At 35.0% G+C, this 13,590-nt stretch overlaps 1 protein-coding gene across 1 annotated transcript in view; it reads left to right on the top strand.

Annotated features, from left to right (window-relative positions):
• The first annotated feature begins 37 nt into the window (after window positions 1–37).
• gipc2 (GIPC PDZ domain containing family, member 2) overlaps window positions 38–13,590 on the top strand; it is a 34,102-nt gene continuing 20,549 nt past the window's right edge. Inside the window, exon 1 of the mRNA XM_055014869.1 lies at window positions 38–435. Within this exon, the coding sequence (XP_054870844.1) occupies window positions 160–435 (276 nt within the window). The 5' untranslated portion in view covers window positions 38–159. The remainder of the gene's footprint in view (window positions 436–13,590) is intronic.

Raw genomic sequence — 13,590 nt, 5'->3', positions numbered from 1 at the left:
AGGGAGGGAGGGAGGAAGGAAGGAAGGAAGGAAGGAAGGACACCGAGGAAAGGAGGAAGTGGATGAAGTCGACCGTTGGGCTCAACAGGTTAGCTCCTCCGATGTTCTAGCAGCGGCTCGGACTTTTTTCTCTCTAAAAACAAACCAAGACGACACAAAATGCCGCTGGGACCGTGGAGGAAGAAAAACAAGTCGACGAAGGAGCATTTGGTGGACAACGAGGAGGTGAGCGGCGGACACGCAGGTGCCGGGAGCCCGGGGAAATCCGTCGTGAACGGAGCCGGACTGCCGCCTCCACCTGCCGACCTGCGACCGAAGCTGGTGTTCCACACGCAGCTGGCCCACGGCAGCCCCACGGGCCGGATAGAGGGCTTCAGCAACGTCAAGGAGCTGTACGCCAAGATAGCAGAGGCGTTCAACTTCAGCCCACCTGAGGTAGGAGCTCACCTGGACGGGACGGGTCAGGGTTGGTGCTGCGTTCAGAGTCTAAAGCTCGGTTTTACACGGAGTCAGTGAAGTGTTCAGTCAGACGTGTTTTTAGACCAAACCCTGGAAAACCCACTGTTCCAAAGTACAACACCAGTTTTATTTATTTTTATTAAATTTCACACAATCTCCAATGTTGTCATTAAATATTTGTGGGAAATCTTTGTGTTTCTGAAGGTGTGGCCGCATTAGACAAACAAATAATGTATTTTTTTGTTTATTGTTTACAATAAAAACTAACAAAACTAAATTCTACCAAAACGACCCAATACTCAAAATGTCTAATGTTTATGGAACCGATCAATTTTAGGTTTTTAATGGCTTTTTTAGGACTTGTTCAGTATGATGGCTGTGATTGGACTAAAAGAAGTTACAGTTGAACACCTAAGAGTGATTCTTAATGCAATATTTCACTAATGTTTGGGGTTTCCGAAGTCTATATTTGAGTTTAAAAAAAAAAATCATACATTATGTGTGTGTGTGTGTGTGTGTGTGTGTATATATATATATATATATATATATATATATATATATATATATATATATGATATGATTATTTTTTATATTTTTTTTCTCGTTTTTCTATATTTGGGGTTTTATATATATGTGTGTGTGTGTGTGTGTGTAAAATATATAAATGAAACATTTTTTTCTATATTTGGTTTAGAAAGAGAACTTTTTTTTACTTTTTTGTTTATTTTGCTATTTTTTTTCTATATTTGGGTCTTACAGGGTTAAAGTACATCGTAACTGATTTCAAATTTCAGCTTAAACTTCCTCTGCTTCCTTAGAAATATGAGCAAAGTGCTTTTAATATTACGAATTGGCTCCCAGTCATCTCCTGGGTTGTGAAAGTGTAAAACAAAACAAGTTCAGTAAACTTAAGATATAAATCTTATCTTACTAGATTAGTCTGAGTTAAATCATACAAGGACTGGATTCAACATTAACTCCTAACTTGATTTAACGAAGACACACAGCAGAAAAAAACAAGAGCTTTAACTCTTAACAATGAATCCTGATGTGATAGTTTTGTATTGAATTCAGCAAACTCTAAACTGTTCATTAAATCATTCAAGAACTCTTGTTTTTAAGTTCTAAACCAGTCTAAAAACTGGTCAGTTAAGCAGAAACTAGCAGAACTTGAGCATTTACATTTGACTAAATCTGTTTATGGTGTTTTACAGTGTAGAGCTGCAAGATGTTAACACCTAAATTAATTACCAGCTTTTGGTTTAAAAGTCAAAATTTTCTGATTCCAGCTTCTTAAATTTCAATATTTCCTTCTTTCTCTCCTCCTCTGACCATAAACTGAATATATTTGCTTTGTGGACATTTGAGAACATCATCTTGGGCTTTGAGAAACACTAATTGACTTTATTCACCATTTTCTGGCATTTTATAGATAAAGGAATAATTGATTAATCAAGGAAATAATCAACAGATTAATCATTAGTTGCAGCCCCAGTCTCTGTCTGAGTGCAGATGTAGTTTGACAACCAAAAACAAATCACATCTTTGCTTGTTAATAATCTTATTTTGAGGAGTGTTGCCAATTAATTCAGCAGATGTTTTCACTCAAATGCTTACTGAAGACCAATTTAATAGAACTGTCTCTCAATCCACAAGAAAGTACAGATTACATAAAAATCCAGAAAAAAATACAAAGTTGTGTAGGTAAACATAGTTTTTTTTTCTTACTTACCTACTTAACCCTTGTGTCGTCCTGCGGGTCAAAATTGACCCGTTTTAAAGTTTGAAAATGTGGAAAAAAAATACACATTTTCACAGTGAAACTTCTGATGTCCACATTTTCAACATTTCTGGGAAATCTTTGAACATTCTTTGGTGGAAAAAAAGAAATGTTTAAAATGTTTCCGCAAAAATCCACTGGATTTTGGTTGATTTTTTTGTGAATGTTCTTCAAGAAAATAGGATGAGTCCCTTATTACTCCCCAGGTCAGGGGAAATTTCCAGTGTTACAGCAGCAAACATCTTTCAGAGCAGCACTAACCATGTGTACAGTAAAGATAATAATTATAATAACAATAATATATACAAGAATGAATAAATACAGTATTACTACACTATAAGTGACATCGGCATAAAGTGGCTTGTGGAATAAATGTAAATGTAAAAGTGCAGAAAATGCCAGCAGTGCAAGGGATTGCTGTGCAGATTTTACCATGATTTAAGATGATATGATATGAGTCCAGTTAATGTTAACATCAGCCAGTGATGCTGATGTTGTAAAGTCTTACAGCAGATGAAATGAAGGCCCTGCGATAGCGTTCCTTCTAGCAGGGTGGGTGTCTCAGTCTGCTGAAATGTGATTATTAACAAGCAGGGACATGAATTGATTTCTTTTCCTGTGGTTAGACGTCCAAACATACCAAAGAAAAGAAGAAAACCATAAAGAAAACCTAATGAGAGCTTCATATGCAAAGATAAAGTCATTTAGATGAAAACCAAATCTTCTAAGTGGCATGTATCACCTAAGTTTAGCTCAATACAGTATTAAAAACAAGAGAATTTAGTAGAACTTATTTCTGTAATCCCCAAACAGGGATATAAACAATAACTGATGTGTCTTAGCTACAATGACAAGCAGCATTCATCTGCAGAAATAGTGTTTTTGCTGTTGATATATAAGTTTTTCTACTCATACTGGCGTGCTTTTACTGTGGTAGTGTCACTTTTACTTTATAAAGGATCTTAATGCTTCTGCACTGAAGGTAGGGCAGATTTATAAGTGGCTTTTCTGGAGATTAGTCGTGTGGTGGCCATTTAATGTCAGCTTTGATTGTGTCGTGTTTGGAAAGGCACGCCCTGCCAACGCTCCACGACGCTACGCACCTTCAGCCCTGCTTATCTGCTATATTATATAGAATCACAGGATAATAAAAGATAAATCTGTTAAAAAAATAAAGAAATAAATGTGTGAATATAAAGAGGAATAAATAAATGAATCTGTTAAAAAGTAAAGAAATAAATGTGTAAATATAAAGAGGAATAAATAAAAGAATAAATAAAGAAATAAATCTGTTAAAAAGTCAAGAACTAAATGTGTAAATATAAAGAGGAATAAATAAAATAATACATAAAAAATAATAAATTTGTTTAAGAATAAGGAAATAAATGTGTAAATATAAAGAGGAATACATAAAAAAATAAAAAATAAATCTGTTAAAAAATAAGGAAATAAATGTGTAAATATGAAGAGGAATAAATAAAAGAAAAAATAAAAAAATAATAAATCTGTTTAAAAAATAAGGAAAGAAATGTGTAAATATAAAGAGGAATAAATAAAAGAAAAAATAAAAGAAATAAATCTGTTAAAAAGCAATGAAATAAATGTGAAAAAAATAAAAATTAAAGAATTAAAAAAATATTTTTCTATTCTTTTATTTATTCCTCTTTATATTTACATATTTATTTATTTTTTAACAGATTTATTTTTTGATTTTTTATTTATTCCTCTTTATATATGCACATTTATTTCTTTATTTTTTAACATTTATTTTTTGATTTTTTATTTATTCCTCTTTATATTTGCACATTTATTTCTTTATTTTTTAACAGATTTATTTTTTGATTTTTTTATTTATTCCTCTTTATATTTGCACATTTATTTCTTTATTTTTTAACAGATTTATTTTTTGATTTTTTTTATTTATTCCTCTTTATATTTGCACATTTATTTCTTTATTTTTTAACAGATTTATTTTTTGATTAATTATTCCTCTTTATATTTGCACATTTATTTCCTTATTTTTTGACAGATTTATCTTTTATTATGGCACTCCTGTGATTCCATAATATTATGGCCACTGGACACCTGACAGATTAATGTACATCTATTTCTAGCTGCCGTTTATCTTGCCCATTCAGCATCAGATTCCACCGAGGAGGCGAGTGTTAGAGCAGGTTCTGTGTCCTCCTCGGAGGCTGTTTAAGTTCTCCTTTTCAAAGCAGAGTGTGAGCGGCATGTTTGGCTTTTGTCAGCCTTAATAAGTCGAGCCGGGAGCTTCCTCTCCCCCCTCAGAGCTCAGAGATACCGTCGCTTCTTTCAACAAGTGAAATAATTAGAAAAGAATTTGTCTCAGTGGCGTTCATCTCCACCTGTAGATCTACGACTGACGAGTTCAAGCCACAGTCTCTCTCTAATCCTAACCCTCAAACTGTACAGTGTGTAGCCTGAGCTGGACTCCAGCCATGTTTCTACAGGTATTTGTTCCATCATGTCTGTTAATAACGCTCATTAAAATCATCCTGCTGCTGTCGGAACTTGTTTTATTAAACTGCCGACAGCGTGTTCTCTGACTAACGACGCCACACAGGATTTACAGATGATTTTAAAAGTTCTGGTTCTTCTTGAGCAAAACATTGATCCCCTACCAGCTCCAAAAATACTTTTTTTTCATGATCTCCATGTATTTTTTTTTTATATTCCTCTTTATATTTAGACATTTATTTCTTTGTTTTTTAAACAGATTTATGTTTTTATTTATTGTTTTATTTATTCCTCTTTATATTTACACATTTATTTCCTTATTTTATTATTTTTTTCCTCTTTATATTTACACATTTGTTTCCTTATTTTTTAACAGATTATTTTTTTATTTATTCTTTTATTCATTCCTCTTTATATGTACACATTTCTTTATTTTTTTAACAGATTTATCTATTTTTATTTATTTCTCTTTATATTTCCACATTTATTTCCTTATTTTTAACAGATTTTCTATTTTTATTTATTCTTCTTTATATTTCCACATTTATTTCCTTATTTTTTAACAGATTTATCTGTTTTTATTTATTCCTCTTTATATTTACACATTCATAGAGTAATGTCTGCAGAGGAAGAATAACAGCTCGGATGTCAACAAATTAAGCAATTATGTTACGTTCAGTGCTATTATTTTAATTTATTCAGTTTTGCTATAAAAAAGAAGATAAATAGCACTGAAATACTTTTTGGGGACCTGTTTAATAGATTGATTATCCATTATTTCACAAAAAACACTCGGATTAGGTGAATATCCTGCAAAATAATACTAAATTCTGCTTATGCATAATTGTATTCTGAGGAGTGTTGCTAGTTTTACTATTGGATTCAGATGTTTCACCAATTTAATAGAACTGTCCATTAATTCACAAAAAGGTTCAGATTACATAAAAATCTAGAAAAAAAATACAAAGTTGTGTAGCTAAACTTTGTTTTTTTTCCTGCTTAATTAACTACATCACAAGTCTTTGGAGGTAATTTGGGGCTTAATTATGCTGGATTTAGTTGAATGTAGGTGTTATTTGCTAGCATATGATCACATTTGAGAAACTAGAACCAGCATTATTTTGCATTATTTCTTACAGAATCACTTGGTAATCAGTAAACTAAGTGTTTCCGCTCTTGTCTCGTTTGGCGGGGCATATATTCAGTGCAGTAATACTCCTGTTCAGAGCTGTGGCACTGATAAACAGACACAGAGATGGAGTGAGGGATTGTGATGTGATAATGTTAGCTGTTGGACTCCACAGTTTTTACCTCAGGAAGTCCCTGACGTCCGGCTCGGTGGGCACAGCCTCAGAACGAAGCAGATAACTCGTCCCAGAGGACCTCCTCCCTCCGTAAATACGACCAAAACTGGACAAAAGAAAGCGGTACTGTCAAATGAAGCCACATTTACTGACATACTGGCCAATTTTTAAGGACTAAAGAAATGAAATAGGGATGAATTATATGCCCAATGCCTCATTTTGAAATGATTTTGGCACATATTGCACTTCTTTATCACTGAAACAAATATAATCTGGTCTAAAACCAAAACACTTTGCTTATCATTGTATTCTATGATGCTTTATACCTTTGTCTAAAAACAAATTACATATTCCACTTGACCACACTGCAGTTTCATTAATATTTCAATCGAATGTTCGGCCTTTCTAAGAAATATAGTTTCTAGTTTTAATTCCGGGCCTCTTTATTATAAGATGTCATAATAAATATTTAATACAGCTGGCTACAGATAATCCCCAAAGCGTCCTTTTCCTTGGTCTTCTGATAGATTCAAAACAAATCTCCAAAAAAAAAAAATATACGACACATGACATATCAAGCATGTATGACTAATAGAGGTGTCTGATAGTCTTTTTTGCCGATAACTGATATGCTGATATTGTCCAACTCTCAAGTTCTGATTCCGATATCAACCGATACCGATATCTGGGGGCTGTTTAACTAATTCTAGTTAACACCACATATCTCCTGTGGTGGAATTAACACATCATGCCTCAATTTATTGTGACGCTCCATTGGATGCATTCTCAGATGCAGCAAGGCTTTCAGATGGAAACATTGTCTGTAAAATAAGAAAACTACTTGGTAGATTTTGCTGGCATTTATGAAATCCAAGCATTATTTTATCAATTTTCATGATAGGCAAACAAGAAACTATAAAGATATTGTCCGATATTCCATTTTTATGCCAATATACATCCCTAATGACTAACATGAATTTTATGTGTATTGTTGATATTTGTATCATAGTTCGGAAGTAAAAATAATAATAATAATAATAATAATAAAATATATCATTCGCTGGAGTAGTTTTAGTCCTGGTCCTGATTGCTAATCTAACTGTGACCAAGATACATACCAAGTAGGAACATTTACTTTAAAAAGAAAAGTTTTTATTTTAGTGCTCTTTGGTGGAAAACTAAATCAGAGGATTCGCTGGTTTTGGAGCGGATTTTCTGCACTCTGTATTCCCATTTTATTTATATATAGAAACAAAGTACTACCTCTTGATAATGTTTAATTATTCTAACTTGTGTCTTCGAAATCATGTTTTCTCTCTCGTTTTTTTTTTTTATTGTGGATAATAAACACCCATGAGCCTTGAGCACCGTCGCTGTGACTGACTTCTATTAAAACTTTAGGCTGCAGATTGTATATTCAGCTAGTTTTCATCCACTATTAACAGCTCATGTGACAGAGTTTTATGGAAATTGTTTGAATTTTCTTGCACACAAACTCCTAGTTTTTATCAAAGAACAGGATCATTTGTGTTTCAGTTGTTAATCATTTGTGCTGATGAGCTCCAGCTATGAGTCACTGAACATTTTCTCTGGGAAAATGAACTGCAGAGCGGTTGTTTTGGACTACTTTGGTTTTAGTTGTCTGTACTTTATCTGCTGCTGGAACGGTTCAAGGATGAATTCATGCGAGTGTTGAGGAGCAAACCCAAAGCTGTGAGTTTTTATTCAAGTGTCAAAAACAGTCCGCACTCAAAACTCGCTGGAAAACGTCCTTTTGTGAGCTAGTGAATGGCCGTCTGCTTGAGCTGTCGTACAGACTTCAGTAATAGTAGAAACAGCTGGAAATGAAATATAACTCACTAGTCTGGTTTAAAATTATCCAGTCAAAAAGGCAGATTCATTTTCCCTTAAGCCACTGTTAAATTGCTTGGGCGACGTCAAGGCCCGGATGTCTCTAAACTTTCTAAATTTTAATGAGAAAAAGACTGAAATGATGCTCTTTGATCTGGGTTCTTTGGCACAGTACGCCAAACCTACAGTTTGTGATCTAGGGGTAAAAGTGGACGCGGATCTAAAGTTTGACAGCCAGATTAAATCTGTGGTGAAATCAGGCTTCTTCCAGTTAAGGCAGCTGGCAAAAGTAAAACCTTTTCGTCAGAGACAGCACTTTCAATCAGTGATCCAGGCCTTTGTGACCACTCGACTGGATTACTGTAATGCTCTTTATACAGGGGTTAGTGGGTCCTCTATCGCTCGTCTCCAAATGGTTCAAAACGCCGCTACACGTCTTTTAACTGGCACAAAAAAGTTTGAGCGCATTTCACTAATTGTAGCTTCACTCCACTGGCTGCCCGTCCATTTTAGAATTCATTTTAATATTCTTTTATTTGTTTTTAAATCTTTAAATGGTCTTGCCCCACCACACCTCTCTGAGCTTCTATACACCGAGCCGATCTCTCAGGTCAGCTGACCAGATGCTCCTGGCTGAAGCTCAGAGGGGATCCAGCGTTTTCTGTTGCAGCTCCAAAACTCTGGAATGAACTGCTGCTGCACATCATTGTCTAATTTTAAAACCTTTCTTAAAACCCACCTCTTTTCTTTGGCTTTTCACGTCACCGAGGTTTGGTGTCTCCATGTGCACGTTTATTATATCTGGGAAGGACAGTCCAGTCTGTGTAATCTATTTATTGTTTGTGTTTTATTGTGTATTTTGCTTTTTTCAATTATTTTTATCTAGTTCTGCTGTTTTTATCTTAGTTTTATAGGTTTTTTTTGTTTTGACCATATTTTTACTCTTCTGTACAGCACCTTGGTTAACTCTGGTTGTTTAACGTGCTTTAAAAATAAATTTGATTTGATCGGAACATTTTGTCTTTGCTGTGCCACCGCCCTGCTGAATTTCAAAGCAATTTTAATATTTCCTTTTGTGACATTTTCTCTAAACTGTTCACTGGACCAACAACTGTTGTTATTAGTCACGAACACAACTGAGCAAATAGTTTCTCCCTCTGTTGGGACAGACGGCCGCTGTGTAAACCTGAGTCATTCCCACTTGTAGAAGAACTGCTTCTCTGTGATGATGAAGCCGGAATCTGTCGTTACTGTAAATTAAAATCCACTGTGGTTGTTGTAAACCAGTGGCTCTGTGAGGTTACAGGAGTACTTGGCTGAGCAGCACACAAATTATGTAATGAACAATGGTGTTGTCTTCGTTGAGCCTCTAATAGGTTACACATTTCTGTCCAAACACATTCCATTAAAACGTGTCCCTGGATATTATCGTGCACTAAAGAGCTCAGTCAGCGGCCGTGCTGAGGAGCAATGGAAAGGAGTTTATCTGAGGTAAATAAGTGGCTTTTAACCCTCCTGTTGTCTTCATTTACAGGCATCAAAAAATATTGTTTCCTTGTCTGAAATATTCCAAAAATTCTGCAAAAAATTCCTCAAATTTATGAAAATTTGCAAAACTTTCAGGAAGAAAATTCCAATAATTCCTTAAAAGTTTCCCTTAAAAGTTTTATTTTTAAAAAATCCCCCAAATTTGGCAAGAAAATTCTTGTAAATATTTTCAAAAAAATTAGAAAAAATCTTCCAAAAAAAAATCCTAAAAATATCTAAAGTGATTACATATATATCAGTAAAACTTCTAATAGTGCTGGGTGATATGGAAAAAAAAAAATCATAAATCACAATATGGATGATTATATATCACGATAACGATATCACCATATACCACAATAAAGTATGTTTTCAGTTATTCTCTGAAAAGTCTGACAAAAATTTTCTCCATGAAACTTTAACCTGTTGCTAGGGCTGGACCCGAATATGCGGTCCGATGGTGGTATGCGGATATTAATTTTGAGATCCGAATCCAATCCCGGAGCCCAGACACTGCTATTTGGGCCAGCCCTACCTGTTGCGCGTCCATCGTTCAGCACTCGAGTTAAGTAACATAAAGCATGTCGCAAACCCACGTGAGGGTCAAAGAACGTAAAGCAGCGTCATGTCGCAAAAACCACAAGACGGAGTTTCTTTGCGAAAAATCTCTTTTTTATTCTTCTTTATTTTCACTTATATAAACTTAAGAGTATGCATAGTGGCAAGAAAACACTAATACAATCATCGCAGGCTATTTAATGGTATATTTGCTGTAATAATTGATAAAATTAGGTTAGAAACGATAGAAGAGAAATGGCACAATAGACACTTTTCTATCGTTCTCACGATATGAATCGTCATATCGCCCAGCACTAACTTCTAATATTTTCTTTAAGAACATTCACATAAAAATCCAGCGAAATTCGCTGGATTTTGGTTGATTTGTATGTGAATGTTGTTAAGAAACTTTTTTAACATTTATTTTTTTCCACTAAAAAATGTTCAAAGATTTCCCAAAAATGTTGAAAATGTGGACATCAGAAGTTTCACTGTGAAAACATGTTTTTCCCACATTTTCAAACTTCAAAACGGGTCAGTTTTGACCCGCAGGACGACATGAGGGTTAAATCATATGTACGGAAAACACACTGCAGGAACAGAGCGTCACAGAGCCTGTAATGTAGCAGACACTCACAGTTTATGTTATGTAAACTCAGTTCAAGTTCAGTGTTATCTCAGCCAGCGAGACGTGCATGTGATATGACGGTCTTAGGATAAAGAAAGGAATCTTTTTATGTGCTCAGGTCAAAGTCTGGCTGTTGAGTGCGAGGTGTGTCTCTCCCTTTGCCTCTCTACCACCAGAAACCATCCATCCATTTGCCTACACTTTGGATATTTGGACTGCGGCCGTGCAAAAGTACCACACGTCTTGTTTTTGTTTTTGCAGCTGGACATTTGTTAATCAGGGAGGGTGGATTATGTGGAACAATCTCATTTGATGGAGCTTTAGCCAGGCTCACTTCCTAGATGTGTACAAAAATAGATAAATAACTGGTTGGATTACAGTTAAAGTTACACATACATGTCACGTACTTGAGATGATGTGGAGTGGTACCTTAATCTATTAGTTTATTGTTTGTTCTGCAGAGTTTACTGTCATCCGTCATCTCTAAATGTGACCGACTGCTTATAGAACCGCTCTATCGACATATGTTTGGAGAGAAGCACTTAATGTCTGATCTGAAATCACCACATACAGCTTTTCTCCAATAACTGCTTCCATTCCCTGTTCACTCCAGTCCCGTACAGCACCTCTGGCACCTATTCTAAGCATATAATGATTAGTTTTTGTTTTCTAGGAGGTGTTAATTCAGCTAAATATTTGTTACAGAGGTCACAGCTAGTGGCAGAGCTGGAATGGACTGAAGTGTATCTCTAAAAACCAATCAGCGGATTCCCAGAACAGACAGTTTCCTGCACAGAATTGTTTTGACATCCCTTTAACCCTGTAAAACCCGGTGTTTTTTATTATTATTTTTTATTATGTATTATAATGTCATTTTTTTCTAGATGTGGGTTCATATATATATATATATATATATATATATATATATATATATATGCAAGAGAGACGAATGCGATGCTAACGAGGAGCGTGTGAAGCTGCAGAAACAGACTCAAGGTGTGTGTGTGTGTGTGTGTGTTTGTGTGTGTGTGTGTGTGTGTGTGTGTGTGTGTGTGTGTGTGTGTGTGTGTGTGTGTGTGTGTGTGTGTGTGTGTGTGTGTGTGTGTGTGTAAAATCTGTTTAAAAATCTGACGTTTATGCCGTCAGATTGGGCTCCATCAGAGTCCATGTATTTTATAGTGTTTTCTCTTTTAATTATACTGATAATGGGGGAGAAATACTAAATACTGGATGTGATTCTTTGGTCAGTAATTGATCAGCCTCCTACCACTGTCACATACCTGAAATCTGAACTTGTTTTCTGTAATTTTCTGTATAGTGTTATTATTACAGCGTGTGTTGTCATTTAAAAGCAACAATAATTATCTTCACTTCACAAGTTGTTCCTGTTTTAAATGTCACTTAAATAAAATTAAAGAATCAGACATCAGAGATCAGACAGAAAATCTTCTCAACAGTTTACATTTCATATGGAGATTAATAATAAATGGCACGTTGCATCTGATATATTTGATAAGCTTTAGCATCCACCCTGCAAGAAAAGTCCCTTTACTCCTCCAGAATCTTTTTTTGTTGCTGCAGTTTGAACAGTTTTTGATATTTAAGCCTTCATAATCAGGATGTTTGTTTTCATCGCTGTGAATTGCAGTTTTTCTCCATTGATAAGACACTAAATTCCATTCACTGCACATAGCCACCAGCTGACTGCACACATTTCTCAAAAACAGGACTCTGCTGTCCATCAGAGTCCATGTATTTTATACATGCTGTTACGGTGAACTTTCCCCACTGTGGGATCAATAAAGTTTATCCTTATCCTTAAAACCTTGAACACTATTCATGGTTTGCACACAGTTTCCAAAACCCTTGCACTCTTTTCGCAAAAGACTGAACACGAAATTCACTGGATTTTGGTTGATTTTTATGTGAATGTTCTTAAGAAAATATTAGATGTTTTACTGATATATGTGTAATCATTTTAGATATTTTTAGGATTTTTTTGGAAGATTTTTACTTATTTTTTGAAAATATTCACAAGAATTTTCTTGCCAAATTTGGGAGATTTTTTTTTTTTTAAATAAAACTTTTAAATAAAACTTTTAAGGATTTATTTCAATTTTCTTCCTGAAGATTTAGCAAATTTTCATAAATTTGGGGAATTTTTTTGCAGAATTTTTGGATTTTTTTCAGACAAGGAAGCAATATTTTTTGGTGCCCGTAAATGAAGACAACAGGAGGGTTAAGTTGTCATTTTTGAGGGCTGTACCATTTTTTTATGCTTCATGTGAAAACACAGTGAGAGAGGAGTGTTTTGTATTTAGCAGTGCAGTGTGCAACTTTTGCTTCTTGCATCTTAATTTTGAAAACAAAGTTCAAATTTTGACAATAAAGTGCGCTTTTGACACAAGTGTGCAGTGCTTGGGTTCTGTAAAGTGTCTTGAGACAATATGACTGTAATTGGCGCTATATAAATAAAATTGAATTGCTTTGTGAATTGTGTCCTAATAAAGAAAATAGGGTGCAGTGTTTTGGGAAATGTGTGCTATTTTTCAGGAAGTGTCTTATCAACAGAGAAAAACTGTAACGTGTTTGGATCAGAGCTGGCGTTTTACGGCACATTCATCTTCGTTCTCATAACAGGCCTGTTTTTCTGAGCCACTTTTATGAACTCTGCCACTATCGTCGTCATCGTCTTCCTAAAGAATCTCACATCCGCCGCCAGGTGAATGATTACACAGGCTGAAATGCTGATGGATGTAATTTCCTGTTGAACATGCAGCTTACATCAGCTGTTAACCAGTTAAAACCTAAACGCAGGAATGACAGCAGATGATATGGGGAAGTGGAAAAGAACAACAGGTTATTGAGCTGCTGCACATGAGTGGTTTCCTGCTGTAAGCTTCATGCTCCCGGTTTAATCTCTCTGACCTTCTCCACCGTTAGAAGACCAGCTGAAGACGTTGTTTATTGGCAGCAATTCAGTTGCCAGAGGAACAGGTTTC

This window comes from Amphiprion ocellaris, chromosome 10, assembly GCF_022539595.1.
Source record: "Amphiprion ocellaris isolate individual 3 ecotype Okinawa chromosome 10, ASM2253959v1, whole genome shotgun sequence".
NCBI classification, from domain to species: domain Eukaryota; kingdom Metazoa; phylum Chordata; class Actinopteri; family Pomacentridae; genus Amphiprion; species Amphiprion ocellaris.
This window is presented reverse-complemented; position numbering and strand designations above follow the sequence as displayed.